This window comes from Anomaloglossus baeobatrachus, chromosome 1 (assembly GCF_048569485.1).
Source record: "Anomaloglossus baeobatrachus isolate aAnoBae1 chromosome 1, aAnoBae1.hap1, whole genome shotgun sequence".
Classification (NCBI taxonomy): domain Eukaryota; kingdom Metazoa; phylum Chordata; class Amphibia; order Anura; family Aromobatidae; genus Anomaloglossus; species Anomaloglossus baeobatrachus.
The window spans coordinates 658,673,289-658,689,602 of record NC_134353.1 but is presented as its reverse complement, the minus strand read 5'-3'; the positions used below and the strand labels follow the sequence as shown (position 1 = coordinate 658,689,602).

General features: G+C 51.0%; 1 protein-coding gene across 1 annotated transcript in view; it reads right to left on the bottom strand.

Annotated features, from left to right (window-relative positions):
• The window catches only part of AP1B1 (adaptor related protein complex 1 subunit beta 1), a 108,676-nt gene that overhangs the window by 51,175 nt on the left and 41,187 nt on the right, over positions 1–16,314 (bottom strand). Inside the window, exons 17-19 of the mRNA XM_075319978.1 lie at positions 876–1,021; positions 639–768; positions 414–498 (exon numbers count right to left, since the gene is read on the bottom strand). Of these exons, the coding sequence (XP_075176093.1) occupies positions 414–498; positions 639–768; positions 876–1,021 (361 nt within the window). The remainder of the gene's footprint in view (positions 1–413; positions 499–638; positions 769–875; positions 1,022–16,314) is intronic.

Here is a 16,314-nt window from a genome sequence, read left to right as displayed (position 1 = left end):
GGCAGAGGGGAGGGGTTACACTTTTTAAAGTGTAATACTTTGTGTGGCCTCCGGAGGCAGAAGCTATACACCCAATTGTCTGGGTCTCCCAATGGAGCGACAAAGAAAAGGTGACTGCACAGCAAAGGTCCATTTGGCCAATATCATTGAACTTCTGTTTCAGAATAATATGGATTTCTATAGAAGTGAATGTCTACAAAAATCTGCATGACAGATAGTACTCTCTTCGGGTCTCTAGCTATAATAGATTGGGAACAGACAGTTTTGTTGCCCTGTAAATAAATCACTAAATCATATCATGTTACTTACTGTCATACAGCACAGGAGTAAAGAAATAAAACAACATGGCAGCTGGGCTTAGAAATCAAAGATGAATTATTTAGAAATTACTGGTGAATCCTGAGCACACTCACCCATCTTTCCATCCTCCACAAACAGAATGTGAATGGGATACACAACACTAAAGTAAAACACGTCAATGTTGTTTTTTACTGCCACCTGCAGGAGAAGAAGAAATACTGCATCAAGCCACAAAAAACATTACAATAAGGTTCATCAATATTGGATGTTGGAGACAGGTATAACAATAGATATACAGATTAACATGCTACACTGTAACAATAAAGTAGGTGATATACCTGCAAGTTATTGAGGGGTTCCATTTTCATGACAGATCCAATTGTATTTAAAGGGAGAGAGACTTCTGTGGATTGGTTGGGGGCCAATGGAGTAAGGATCTGTAGTGGAGCCGCAGGGGCCAAGCCAAAGCTGTCAAGTTCATTTAAAGGGAAAAGGTTTTGTCAAAAATAACAAAAAAAAAAAAAAACCAAAAAACCCCAGTCATCCCAAATGATTTACTCTGGAAAATTCTATACCTGTTGCGATTGAACTGTATAGCAAAGTCACTCATGACCTGAAGGGCTCGATTGGTAAACTGCAGATCCATGAATACCGCACCAGACCTTCTGGAAAACGTGCCACTAATTTCCAGGCCCTTGCCTTTCATGGCGTGCAACCATACCTGTCATAAGAAAGCAAAGAGGGATAAGGAGCTACATGGACTGCATGGTGGAAGACTAAAGGACATGTGCACCACCCATTTTAGCCGCCATCGTGCACGCAGAGTTTTGCAGCCTCTGGATATGCGACATTCTACTTTTTTTGTGTCTATTTACTCATTTATTTCAATATTTTCGTCTTCCATCTGAACAATGGTCAGGTCACTTCTTTTAACCCCTTTATGTAGTGTGCACATATCCCTACAGGTACTGCAGAAAGCACAGTGTGTATGTGTGAACTATACACGTGTTCATCTCAACAGCTTTGAAAGGGAAGTGGTCATCAGAAAATGACCTATTGATTAAAGGGAACCAGTGACAGAAAAAATGCTATTCAAAGGATTGTCCCCTACTTCTTTTACATTGATGGCCTGTCCTTAGGATAGGTCATCAATGTCTGATCGGTCGGGGTCTGACAACCCGCACCCCCACCTATCAGCTGTTCACGGTCCCGGTGGTGGCAGCAGCAGGTGACCGGAAATGCTCAGTTCCGGAGCTGCTCTGTCTTTTAATAGAGACCATGGCCGGGTACTGCATATCTACCTACTATTCTAATCAATAGAAGGTGGATGTGCAGTACATGGCTGCGGCCACTATCAGAAGACGGAGAAGCTCCAAAACTGACCATTTTCAGCTGTCTGCTGCTGCCGCCGGGGCCGAGAACAGCTGATCAGCGGGGGGTGTGGGGTGTTGGACCCCGGACGATCAGACATTGATGACCTATCCTTGGGATAGGTCATCAATGTAAAAGTAGGGGACAACCTCTTTAACCTGCAGAAATGGGGTTAATAGCTTACTGAACCTGCCTGGCGCCCTAACACTGAATCCTGCCGAGTTCCGGTTTCAGTCACCTGTCTATATGGAGAGCGGCTCCTGTACTCTGACAGCCGCCCATTCATAGAGTTCATCCAATTGAAGGCGCTGCATGCAAAACAACAGCACCCCCTTATAGTGTTCCCAAGAGATTCAATATAATTAAACTGAATCTGTGACTGCCTCCTACAGACACCAGGCTAAAACTGAGAAGCGGTGCCAGGACACTGGGCATGCCCTGGATAGGACGAACAAACTTTTCTTAGCGTCCCCCACCTATTGCCAGCAGCCCTTACCAATTATTTTTCTGTTTCCCCCAAGGAAACAAAAGTTAATCTAACCCTTTCCTGCCTCGGCCAATTGTAGTCTGTGTGTTTTTGTATTCTCGGCCCTTTTTCCAATGAGTCCTCACTTTTTTATTTTCCCATCGAAAGCCCTAACAGAGCTTGTACTTTTTGCAGAACCAGTTATAAATTTGTGGGATACCATTTATTTTATCATTTAATATACTGGAAACCAGGAAAAAAAATTGCAAGTGAGGGGAAATTTTATTTTGCGTTTTTACAGCTTTCATTGTGTGGTAAAAACAATTCTCTTGTAAGATTACGTGAAACCAACTTCTACAGTTTTTGGTTGTTTTTTAAACTTTAAGTTGTGAATAAAAATTCACAATTTAAAAAAAAAATAATTAATAAATAAAAAAAAAAAAATCTTTTGAGACCCGAAACTTTTTTTTTATTTAACAATTTTTGGTGACATACAATGTTTTGATCACTTTATTTTTTTGGGCGAGTTGTGGAAGCTAAAAAAGAAGGGAATTTTGTTACTTACCGTAAATTCCTTTTCTTCTAGCTCCTATTGGGAGACCCAGACGATTGGGTGTATAGCACTGCCTCCGGAGGCCACACAAAGCAATTACACTAAAAAGTGTAAGGCCCCTCCCCTTCTGGCTATACACCCCCAGTGGGATCACTGGCTCACCAGTTTTAGTGCAAAAGCAAGAAGGAGGAAAGCCAATAACTGGTTTAAACAAATTCACTCCGAAGTAACGTCGGAGAACTGAAAACCATTCAACATGAACAACATGTGTACCCGAAAAACAACCAAAAATCCCGAAGGACAACAGGGCGGGTGCTGGGTCTCCCAATAGGAGCTAGAAGAAAAGGAATTTACGGTAAGTAACAAAATTCCCTTCTTCTTCGGCGCTCCATTGGGAGACCCAGACGATTGGGACGTCCAAAAGCTGTCCCTGGGTGGGTACAGAATACCTCATGTTAGAGCTGCGAAGACAGCCCTCCCCTACGGGGAGGCAACTGCCGCCTGCAGGACTCTTCTACCTAGGCTGGCGTCCGCCGAAGCATAGGTATGCACCTGATAATGTTTGGTGAAAGTGTGCAGACTCGACCAGGTAGCTGCCTGGCACACCTGTTGAGCCGTAGCCTGGTGTCGTAATGCCCAGGACGCACCCACGGCTCTGGTAGAATGGGCCTTCAGCCCTGATGGAAACGGAAGCCCAGCAGAACGGTAGGCTTCAAGAATTGGTTCTTTGATCCATCGAGCCAGGGTGGCCTTAGAAGCCTGCGACCCTTTGCGCTTACCAGCGACAAGGACAAAGAGTGCATCCGAACGGCGCAGGGGCGCCGTGCGGGAAATGTAGATTCTGAGTGCTCTCACCAGATCTAACAAATGTAAGTCCTTCTCATACCGATGAACTGCATGAGGACAAAAAGAAGGCAAAGAGATATCCTGATTAAGATGAAAAGAGGATACCACCTTCGGGAGAAACTCCTGAATGGGTCGCAGCACTACCTTGTCCTGGTGGAAAACCAGGAAGGGAGCCTTGGATGACAGCGCTGCTAGCTCAGACACTCTCCGAAGAGATGTGATCGCTACCAGAAAAGCCACTTTCTGTGATAGTCTAGAAAGTGAAACCTCCCTCAGAGGCTCGAAGGGCGGCTTCTGGAGGGCAACTAGTACCCTGTTCAGATCCCATGGATCTAACGGCCGCTTGTACGGGGGTACGATATGACAAACCCCCTGCAGGAACGTGCGTACCTTAGAAAGTCGTGCTAGACGCTTCTGAAAAAAGACGGATAGCGCCGAGACTTGCCCTTTAAGGGAGCCGAGCGACAAACCTTTTTCTAACCCAGATTGCAGGAAAGAAAAAAATGTAGGCAATGCAAATGGCCAGGGAGACACTCCCTGAGCAGAGCACCAGGATAAGAATATCCTCCACGTTCTGTGGTAGATCTTAGCGGACGTGGGCTTCCTAGCCTGTCTCATGGTGGCAACGACCCCTTGGGATAATCCTGAAGACGCTAGGATCCAGGACTCAATGGCCACACAGTCAGGTTCAGGGCCGCAGAATTCCGATGGAAAAACGGCCCTTGGGACAGCAAGTCTGGTCGGTCTGGTAGTGCCCACGGTTGGCCGACCGTGAGATGCCACAGATCCGGATACCACGCCCTCCTTGGCCAGTCTGGGGCGACGAGTATGACGCGGCTGCAGTCGGATCTGATCTTGCGTAGCACTCTGGGCAAGAGTGCCAGAGGGGGAAACACATAAGGGAGCCGGAACTGCGACCAATCTTGCACTAAGGCGTCTGCCGCCAGAGCTCTGTGATCGCGAGACCGTGCCATGAAGGTTGGGACCTTGTTGTTGTGCCGGGACGCCATTAGGTCGACGTCCGGCCTTCCCCAGCGGCGACAGATTTCCTGAAACACGTCCGGGTGAAGGGACCATTCCCCTGCGTCCATGCCCTGGCGACTGAGGAAGTCTGCTTCCCAGTTTTCTACGCCGGGGATGTGAACTGCGGATATGGTGGAGGCCGTGGCTTCCACCCACATCAGAATCCGCCGGACTTCCTGGAAGGCTTGCCGACTGCGTGTCCCCCCTTGGTGGTTGATGTATGCCACCGCTGTGGAGTTGTCCGACTGAATTCGGATCTGCCTTCCTTCCAGCCACTGCTGGAAGGCTAGTAGGGCAAGATACACTGCTCTGATTTCCAGAACATTGATCTGAAGGGTGGACTCCTGCTGGGTCCACGTACCCTGAGCCCTGTGGTGGAGAAAAACTGCTCCCCACCCTGACAGACTCGCGTCTGTCGTGACCACCGCCCAGGACGGTGGTAGGAAGGATCTTCCCTGTGATAATGAGGTGGGAAGAAGCCACCACTGCAGAGAGTCCTTGGCCGTCTGGGAAAGGGAGACTTTCCTGTCCAGGGATGTTGACTTCCCGTCCCATTGGCGGAGAATGTCCCATTGAAGAGGGCGCAGATGAAACTGCGCAAACGGAACCGCCTCCATTGCCGCCACCATCTTCCCGAGGAAGTGCATGAGGCGTCTTAAGGAGTGCGACTGACTTTGAAGGAGAGCCTGCACCCCAGTCTGTAGTGACCGCTGCTTGTCCAGCGGAAGCTTCACTATCGCTGAGAGAGTATGAAACTCCATGCCAAGATACGTCAGTGATTGGGTCGGTAACAGAGTTGACTTTGAGAAGTTGATGATCCACCCGAACGTCTGGAGAGTCTCCAGTGCAACATCCAGGCTGAGTTGGCATGCCTCCTGAGAGGGTGCCTTGACAAGTAGATCGTCCAAGTAAGGGATCACAGAGTGTCCCTGAGAGTGCAAGACTGCTACCACTGCCGCCATGACCTTGGTGAACACCCGTGGGGCTGTCGCCAGACCAAATGGCAGAGCTACGAACTGAAGATGGTCGTCTCCTATCACGAAGCGTAGAAAGCGTTGGTGCTCTGTAGCAATCGGCACGTGGAGATAAGCATCTTTGATGTCTATTGATGCTAGGAAATCTCCTTGAGACATTGAGGCAATGACTGAGCGGAGGGATTCCATCCGGAACCGCCTGGCGTTCACATGCTTGTTGAGCAGTTTTAGGTCCAGAACAGGACGGAATGAGCCGTCCTTTTTTGGCACCACAAAGAGATTGGAGTAAAAACCTTGTCCTCGTTCCCGAAGAGGAACAGGGACCACCACTCCTTCTGCTCTTAGAGAATGCACCGCCTGCAGAAGGGCATCTGCTCGGTCGGGATGTGGGGAAGTTCTGAAGAACCGAGGCGGAGGCCGAGAACTGAACTCTATCCTGTACCCGTGAGACAAAATGTCTGTTACCCACCGGTCTTTGACCTGTGGCAGCCAAATGTCGCAAAAGCGGGAGAGCCTGCCACCGACCGAGGATGCGGAGGGAGGCGGCCGAAAGTCATGAGGCAGCCGCCTTGGAAGCGGTACCTCCGGTTGCTTTCTTGGGGCGTGAGTGAGTCCGCCAGGAATCAGAGCTCCTTTGCTCTTTCTGAGTCCCTTTGGACGAGGAGAATTGGGGCTTGCCCGAGCCTCGAAAGGACCGAAACTTTGACTGCCACTTCCTCTGTTGAGGTTTGTTTGATCTGGGCTGGGGTAAGGAAGAGTCCTTACCTTTGGACTGTTTAATGATTTCCGCCAATTGCTCACCAAACAGTCTGTCTCCAGATAATGGCAAGCTGGTTAAACATTTTTTAGAAGCAGAATCTGCTTTCCATTCTTTTAACCACAAGGCTCTGCGCAAAACTACAGAGTTGGCGGATGCCATTGAGGTACGGCTCGTAGAGTCTAGTACCGCATTGATAGCGTAGGTCGCAAACGCAGTCATTTGCGTAGTTAAGGACGCCACTTGCGGCACTGCTGGACTTAAGAAAGAGTCCACCTGTGCCAGACCAGCTGAAATAGCTTGGAGCGCCCACACGGCCGCGAATGCTGGAGCAAACGACGCGCCAATAGCTTCATAGACAGATTTCAACCAAAGGTCCATCTGTCTGTCATTGGCATCTTTAAGTGAAGCCCCATCCTCCACTGCAACTATGGATCTAGCTGCAAGCCTGGATATTGGAGGGTCCACTTTTGGACACTGGGTCCAGCGCTTGACCACGTCAGGGGGAAAGGGATAACGTGTATCCTTCAGACGTTTGGAAAAACGCTTGTCCGGATAAGCATGGTGTTTCTGGATTGATTCTCTGAAGTCAGAGTGGTCCAGAAAAGTACTCAATTTACGCTTGGGATACAGAAAATGGAATTTCTCCTGCTGGGCAGCTGCCTCCTCTGCTGAAGGGGCTGGGGGAGAAATATCCAACAGCCTATTGATGGCCGCTATAAGGTCATTTACCATGGCGTCACCATCTGGCGTATCCAAATTGAGTGCGGTGTCAGGACAAGACTCCTGATCACCCACCTCTGTCTCATCATATAGAGACCCTTCTCGCTGAGACCCTGACCCGCGTGATGACGTGGAGGGTCTCTCCCAGCGAGTTCGCTTAGGCGGCCTGGGACTGTCATCAGAGTCAGAGCCCTCAGCCTGTGATGCCTGGGACCCCCTTGAAGTACGGATTAGTTCCAACTGAGGGGGACCGGGGAACATAGACACAGCAGTGTCCATGGTCTGAGCAACTGGCCTGGACTGCAAGGTCTCCAGGATTTTTGTCATAGTCACAGACATTTTGTCAGCAAAGACTGCAAATTCTGTCCCCGTCACCGGGGCAGGGTTCACAGGCGTCTCTGCCTGGGCTACCACCACCATAGACTCTGGCTGCCGAAGTGCCACTGGGACTGAACATTGCATACAATGAGAGTCGTTGGAGCCTGCTGGTAGATTAGCCCCACATGCTGTACAAGCAGTGTATACCGCCCGTGCCTTGGCACCCTTGCGTTTTGTGGATGACATGTTGCTGTCTCCTCAGAGCAATATAGGGGTATACAGCCAAGAAGCGACCGTACAGTGCAGTATATATATATATATATCTGGTACAGGAAAAAGTACACCAATACAACACTGTGGCACTAGTGGGGCCAGCACTAATGTGCTGCTTACCGCCCGCTAAACGCGGGTGTGTGGTCGCCAGAAATCCCTAGTCTGGGTCTCCCAGAGCCTGTGTCCGTCCTCCAGCCAGACTGCATGCAGGAATGGCTGCCGGCGTCCTGTGGAGGGGGGGCAGGCCCTGGGCGTGCTCAGACCAAAAGCGGGAAACCTGCGTCCCACTGTGCCTAGTGAGAGGGCTGGAGCATGTAAATAAGGCTCCAGCCCTCGGCGCTGACTATTGCACAGCGTCTGTCCCATTCCCTGAGTGACAGGGAGGGGGCGGGAACGAAGCGGAGCTAGGCCGCAAAAGCCGGGGACTAAATTTATAAGCGCCGCCGCCGTAAAAGCGCGGTCGGCGCTTAGTCCCCGGCGCACTACAAGTCCCAGCCGCGCCGCCGCTCCGAGAGTGGCCGGCGCGGTAGTTCCCAGCACATGAAGTCACACAGCTAAGCTGCTGTGACTCAAACCCCAGCGTGCAGCGCTACTGTCCCCGGCGCACTAACACACCCAGCAAGTCTGGCGTGTGCGTGCCTGTCTGTACGGGGACACAGAGTACCTGAAAGTTGCAGGGCCTTGTCCCTGAACGGTACCCAGCTCCGTATCCAGCAGGTTCACTGGGTCTGTGGATGGAGCCCGGCCTCAGGGCTTGGGGGCCGGTAAGATCCCACTTCCTCAGAGCCCCTCAGGGGGATGGGGAAGGAAAACAGCATGTGGGCTCCAGCCTCTGTACCCGCAATGGGTACCTCAACCTTACAAACCACAAGTGGGGTAAGAAGGGAGCATGCTGGGGGCCCCATATGGGCCCTCTTTTCTTCCATCCGACATAGTCAGCAGCTACTGCTGACTAAACAGTGGAGCTATGCGTGGATGTCTGACCTCCTTCGCACAAAGCAGAAAACTGGTGAGCCAGTGATCCCACTGGGGGTGTATAGCCAGAAGGGGAGGGGCCTTACACTTTTTAGTGTAATTGCTTTGTGTGGCCTCCGGAGGCAGTGCTATACACCCAATCGTCTGGGTCTCCCAATGGAGCGCCGAAGAAAAGGGCAATTCTGAAGTTTAATTTTGTACTTTATTTTACCGTATGATTTACGTCTTTTTACATTTTGATACATGAGAATTTGTTGACTCAATTATACCTAACTTGTTTATTTTTTCAAATACTTTGTTTGGAAGGTGGGGGTTTCTAGTTTTTATATTTTGTGCTTCCATACTGTATATAAAGTAACGCCTGTGCTAGATCGCTCCTTAACCCCTTCACGACGGCCGATTTGTCACTTTCAGAGTTTTTTTTTCCGCCATTCTTCTTCCGAGACACACAACTTTTTTATTTTTCAGTCAATATGGTCATGTGAGGGCTTATTTTTTGCGGAACGAGCTGTACTTTTAAATTAAACCATAGGTTTTAACCATATAGTGTACTGGAAAACGGCAAAAAAATTCCAAATGCGGAAAAATTGCAAGAAAAATGCGATAGCACTATTGTTTTTGAGGTATTTTATTCACGGTGTTCACTATATGGTAAAACTGATGTGTGGGTGTGATGCCTGAGGTCGGTGCGAGCTCGTGGACACCAAACATGAATAGGTTTACTTTTATCTAAGAGGTTAAAAAAAAAAATAAAAATCAGAAGTTTGTCCGAAAAAAAACGGATTTTTGTGTACTCACCATAAAATAGTTTTCTCTTAGCCATCATTGGGGGACACAGGACCATGGGTGTTATGCTGCCTATCCATAGGAGGACACTAAGTAGATGCAAAAGACATTAGCTCCTCCTCTGCAGTATACACCCCCTGGCCGGGCCAGGCAACCTCAGTTTTAGTAGACAAGCAGTAGGAGAAAAAAAAATAGTAAGAACTTATCTCAACAGAGGAACATGAGAAAAAAAAAAAGTCATAACCAAATAAGGTACTTAGAGAACCAAGGCCCAACAGGGCACCAGGGTAAGTGCTGGGTCCCCCAATGATTGCTAAGAGAAAACGATTTCACGGTGAGTACACAAAAATCCGTTTTTCTCTGACGCCTCATTGGGGGACACAGGACCATGGGACGTCCTAAAGCAGTCCATGGGTGGGAAAAATAAAAGAAAGACAACACAACCCAAGGACGAGGAACCAGTCCCAGACAGCCTGGAGCGCCTACTGAGAGAGGTGCTCTACTGCCGTTTGCAGAATCTCCCTACCCAGATTTGCCTCAGCTGAAACCTGGGTACGGACTCTGTAATTCTTTGAAAAAGTATGTAGGCTAGACCAGGTCGCAGCCTTACACACCTGTTCCACTGAAGCCTGATGCCGAATGGCCCACGAAGCTCCAACTGCTCGCGTGGAATGAGCCCGCGGCCCACGAAGCTCCAACTGCTAGCGTGGAAGAAGCTCCAACTGCTAGCGTGGAATGAGCCCGCAGCCCACTAGGAATGGGCTTGAGTTGAGTTGAGTTCCCGGGCGGGAACCGGTACAATTACTCCGTTGGCCTGCAAGGATGCCACGGCCTGAGAGAAGGCGGCGGCCTTGGAGCAGGGGGGAGTTGACAGAAAAAATCTGTTTGGCGGGCTGGAAGAGAATTCTATCCTGTAGCCGTGGGAGATGATATCCCGCACCCACTGATCGGAGACGTGTTGAAACCACACGTCGCCAAAGTGGGAGAGCCTGCTACCGACTAAGGACGTTGCTGGCGCGGACAGATAGTCAAGAGGAGGCTGCCTTAGTGGCAGCAGCTCCTGCGGTCTTCTGTGGACGCGCTTTTGGGCGCCAGTTGGATTTCTGGTCCTTGGCTGAGTTAGTGGACGAGGCCGAGGGCTTAGAGGACAACCAGTTGGAGGAACGAAAGGAACGAAACCTCGACTGGTTCCTACCCTGGACAGGTTTCCTGGTTTTGGTTTGTGGCATGGAAGTACTCTTCCCGCCAGTAGCTTCCTTAATAATTTCATCCAGTTGTTCACCGAATAGCCTGAACCCAGCAAAAGGGAGCCCAGCAAGGTACTTCTTTGAAGAAGCATCTGCCTTCCACTCTCGAAGCCACAAGATCCTGCGGATAGCGAGGGAATTAGCCGAAGCCACCGCAGTGCGGTGAGAAGCCTCCAGCATGGCAGACATGGCATAGGATGAAAAAGCGGAAGCTTGGGAAGTTAAGGCAACCATTCGGGCATAGATTCCCTGGCGAGGGAATGCATCTCCTCTAGAGAAGCAGAGATGGCTTTGAGAGCCCACACTGCTGCAAAAGATGGGGAGAACGAGGCCCCTGCCGCCTCATATACAGATTTGGCCAGAAGGTCAACCTGGCGGTCAGTGGAATCCTTAAGAGAGGTGCCATCAGCCACTGATACAACGGTCCGGGCTGAGAATCTAGACACCGGGGGGTCTACCTTTGGTGAATGAGCCCACTCCTTGACCACCTCAGGTGGAAAGGGAAAATGGTCATCAGAACCACGCTTTGGGAAGCGTTTGTCAGGACAGGCCCTAGGCTTGGTCACAGCGGCCTGAAAACTGGAGTGGTTAAAGAACACACTCTTTGTCCTCTTAGGCGAGGTAAACTGGTGCTTTTCTGCCAGAGAGGGTTGCTCCTTTGATACTGGCGGATTGAGTTCCAGTACAGAATTAATGGACTCAATCAAATCACTAACATCAGAGTCACTTTCGGACAGATCAATGGGGCACATGGAGGTAGCCTCCGAGCCCCCAGTAAAGGCATCCTCCTCGTCCGGCGAGTCGGCTTCTGAAACAGAGCAGCGGGACGAGGAAGGGGAGGGAGCCCTACGTCTCCTCTTAAGAGGACGGGGTCTGGGACCAGATGATGAATCCTCTGTGAGCGCCACTGAGAGAGCCCTAGCAGCAGAGGCACCCTGTGAAGGGGGCTGATGCATGTTCAGCAAAGTCCGGGACAGCTGTCCCATGGAGTCGGCAAAAGACTGGGAGATTGACCTAGAGAAGGATTCTACCCAAGTCGGGGGTTCAGCCACAGGAGCCGGAGCAGCCGGAGAGACCACTGTGGGTGCGATTCCAGGCTGAGGCATTGTCAGGTTAGAGCAGGCATCACAATGTGGATATGTGCTCGGTTCAGGCAGCACGAGCTTACATGCAGTGCATACTGAATATAGCTTTGGAGCCTTGATCCTCGTGTGAGACATGCTGCTGAAGTGGGGGCTCTGCCAGAGTGACCCCCAGAGAGTATATACAGAGGCCCACAACCAGAGGTTGTGGCTTACCAGACCGCTGGAGCGGTGTTGTGTGCCCTCCAGATCCCGAAGCCCGGACCCCCAAGCACCTCAGCAGGGATGCTGCAGCCAGTGCTGATTGCAGAGAAAACGTTGATAAAATGGCGCCGGAGCGAGGAGAGGGGGCGGGACCAACACTGAGAGCGGGATCTGGAGGGCCAAAGAGACTTACAGGGGAGGAGACATGTACCCAGTGAGGAGTGTCCCTCCCCTGTGCAGAACGGCCGCTGGGCGGAGCCACACTGTCCCTCTGCATGAATGACATGCGAGGGCAGTGAAACCGAAAGTAGGCCTCCGGCGAAGCCGGGGCCTAAATTTGAGCGGTGCGGCCAGCGCGCAGGCACCCTCGGCGCGGTTCTCAGGCGACAGCCAGAGAACCGGCCGGAAATGTCAGAAAACTCACTCAGCACACTCTCCCAACATAATAAAGCACAGGGACCCCCAGAATATAAACGTCTCAGGTACTTAGCTTGCTGAGACGCAGGGTTCCAAGTCCCTGGGGATGAGTGCTCCGTCCAGCAGGATCCTGAAGGGCTGCGGATGGAGACCTGCAAAGCAAGGAGAACCGTGCTGGCTCCCACTTCAAGCAAGAGCCCGAGGGATGGTGAAGGAGCGCGGCATGTAAGGCTCCAGCCTTGGAATCAACCTTAACAGCACCGCCGACACAGTGGGGTGAGAAGGGACATGCCGGGGGTCCAGACTTGGACCCGCTTTTCTTCAAACTCTTTCCAAAAATGAAAAATCAGATGAGAATGCATGTGTGGATGTATGCCTCCTGAACACAAAGCAATGAACTGGCTAGATCTGGTTCTCCAGGGGGTGTATAGGCTCAGAAGGAGGAGCTACACTTTTCAGTGTAGTACTTTGTGTGTCCTCCGGAGGCAGAAGCTATACACCCAATGTCTGGGTCTCCCATAGGAACGATAAAGAAAGGAAGATTTTCCACGTACGGTGGCAAATGCGGGATGAAGCAAGCTTTCGGGCGCTGATCATGGTGGAGATAACCACGGAGGAGAATCCCGCTCTTGCTAATACCCAGGTCTCAATGGCCATGCCGTCAGCTTCAGGGCTCTGGAGTTCTGATGGGAAATGGGCCCTTTGGTCAGCAAGTCTGGGATGTCTGGAAGGCGCCACGGTACGTCTGTCAGAAATGAGCTTGTCCAGACGTTCGCCAAACAATCGGTCTGGAAAAAAGGGAAGGCCCGTGAGACTTCTTGGAGGCAGAGTCCGCTCGCCATTGTTGGAGCCAGAGAGCTCTACGGATGGCTATGGTATTTGAGGCGGCAAAAGCTGCGCAGGTAGCAGCGTCAATGGAGGGCTGCATGAGGTACTGTTGAGCTGTTACTTCTGTGAAGGTATGAGGGAACTGGGATTCCTCAAGCGAAGTGTTAAGGGATTCTGCCCAGACCGAAATCATCTTTGCGACCCACACAGAGGCAAAGGAGGGCGAGAGGGAGGAACCCGCAGCCTCAAAGGCAGAGCGGGCGAGGTTCTCCACCTGTCTGTCTGGTCCTTGATGGAGGAACCATCGGGTAAAGACAAGAGCGTCTTTGTGGCAAGGCGGGAGACCAAGGGGTCGACCGAGGGCGGATCGGCCCAGCCCTTAGGGGCAGGTGAGGCAAAAGGGTACCGGGACTCCATGAGTTTTCGGTTAGCGAAGCGCCTGTCAGGCTTCTCCCTTTGCTTTGTGAGGATATCCAGAAACTCTGGGTGATCAGCGAAAACCTTTTGGGGTTTCCTTGCCCTCTTAAAGGAGACCACATGGTCAGTGGTAGTGGATGGGGGATCCTCCACATGCAGAGTTTGGTTGATTGCTGCTATAAGGGAGTCTATTGCAGTTTGATCATCTGGGGATGGTAAAACCAAGGAATCCTCCTGGTATAAACAGCATTCTCCCTCCTCCGGCTCTTCAGAAGCCGTGGAGCATGTGGGAGAGCCTGCCCTGTGTGCTCTCGAGGGAGAGCCATGGGGGCCATGAGAGAGTGCTGGAGACACCCGGCCGTGTGCTCTTTTTCTGATCCCTGCAACCGGTGAAGCATGGGCCCGGATTACCTCAGAAGGACCCTCCATAGGGGTATCCTCAGGCTGCGTTCCGTCCTGGGGCCCAGAAGGGTGTGGAGGAATGCATAGCCAGCACCAGGTTCTGTGACAGTTTTTCCATGGATTGGGACAGAAACTGTGCCCATTCTGGTGGGCTGGGAGCCCTAGGCTCTGGGCTGATGGTTGCGGCGGTGGTGGCGGGGGGGTCTTGGGCGGCTATAGGGGCACAGGACTCACAGAGAGAAGAGGTGTGTTTACGTGGTAGCTCAGCGTGACAGGCAGTGCAGGCTGAATAATAGACTATGTGAGCCTTAGCACTCTTAGAACCCTTAGAATTCTGCATGTTTCTAATAGGAGTATGCCAGGAGGGGGAGCAATGATCTGCAGAGCTACAAGTGACGCAGTGGGACGCAAGGATTGTATTTGCTTCGGTGTACCTCACCAGAATCAGCCAATGGCCCTGTGTCCTCAGGAAGGAGTAAGCCCGCTCTGTGGAGATCTTCGCGCTCTTTCCTGGGGGGGCGGGGCTTAGGGCTGAAAGAGCGGCAAGAAGAAGTCAGTGTGCCCCCCTGCTGTCGGTAGTAAAAAACGGCGGGAAGGGAGCTTCTGTGACAGTTTTTCTCCCCCTCCCTCCAGTCAGCAGTAGATTATCTCTGCAGGATTCACTGCAATCAGCTAGGGACTTCCCCTCCTCCAGCCAGCAGGCAGCTATTGTGGGAATAAAGACTGTAAATTCAGTAGTCCTGGGAGCCTTCCCTGCACCGTCTTTCTCCCTTTGTCTGGGAAACCAGTCAGGGGGGATCTCACCTAAAGGCCAGAATCACACTTGCTAGTGCATCGCGTGTAACTCGCGTGAGTCTCTCATGGTAGAACCCGGCATGGCCGCACACTATGCATACAGGAGCGTCTGAGCTGCATAGAGATACATGCAACCGACCCGCTCCTGTCAGGAGAGTGTGCGGCCATGCCGGGTTCTACCATGAGAGACTCGCACGAGGCACTAGCAAGTGTGATTCTGGCCTAACACTGCCTCAGTCCAGGCAGTGGAAATAGCAGAGTCAGCTTGCTGTGTCCGGCTACACAGGTGCAATGTATCAACTCAGAGCCTGCAAAAAGGAGCTGAGGAAGTGTGCCTCTGCCCTGGGCTCTGGAAAATCGGTGTCTGTGGGACCCGTCATCCAGTAAAAGGCAGCCCAGGATCTAGCGTCGCAGGAGGGGGTACGTGGAGACGACACTCCGTGTTCCCGCCCGTTGATGGTATTGGGAGATCGGTCCCTAGGGGAAACAGTCGCCCTCAAAAAATAACAAAACCTTGAAAGGATGTGCCTCCTACAGACACTAAGCTAAAACTGAGGTTGCCTGGCCCGGCCAGGGGGTGTATACTGCAGAGGAGGAGCTAACGTCTTTTGCATCTACTTAGTGTCCTCCTATGAATAGGCAGCATAACACCCATGGTTCTGTGTCCCCCAATGAGGCGTCAGAGAAAAAGTGGCGCACGTTTTACGCCATATTCCATGACCCGTAGCGGTCTTATTTTCCAGGATCTATGGGTAAGTGACGTCTTATTTTTTGGGTCTCAGGCTGAGGTTTTTTAATTATACCATTTTTGTGCAACCGCTACGTTTTGATCGCCTGTTATTGCATTTTGCGCAAAACTTGCGGCGCCCAAAAAAACGTGATTTTGGCGGTTGGAATTTTTTTGCCGCTACACCATTTCCTGATCAGATTAATTGATTTTATATGTTGATAGATAGGGCATTTCTGAACGCAGCAATAGCAAATGTGTATATTTTTTTAACCCTTAAATTTTCAATGGGGCGAAAAGGGGGCAATTTGAACTTTTAGGTTTTTTAATTTTTTTAAAAAAAACTTTCATTTTACTAGTTCCCCTAGGGGACTACATGGATCAGCTGTCTGATCACTGCCATATCTGCTGATCACAGCTACAGAGCTGTGAACAGCAGATATACTCATTTCATGTCTCACCCAGCTCTTGGCCGGGTGAAACTGAAAGTGAGTCATGCGAGCTACAGGAGTCATCATATAACCCTGTGCTACCATGACAACCACCGGAAGGCACGTGATCACGTCACATGACTTCCGGTATCGGCTGGTAAGTAAATGTTTACCGCCGATGCCATTATAATGGCGCTGTCACATATTGACAGGGCCATTTAAAAGGGGTTAAACGGCACGGGCAGATAACGATTCTGCTCGTGCCTAGCGGGTACATCTCAACTGTAAAAATCAGCTGAGATGTGCGCCGATCGCGGCATGCTGCCGGCAGCAGACTGCGGGCAGTAACAATATAATATATATAATACATGTAATATTACTGCCCGCGGTCGTTAAGGA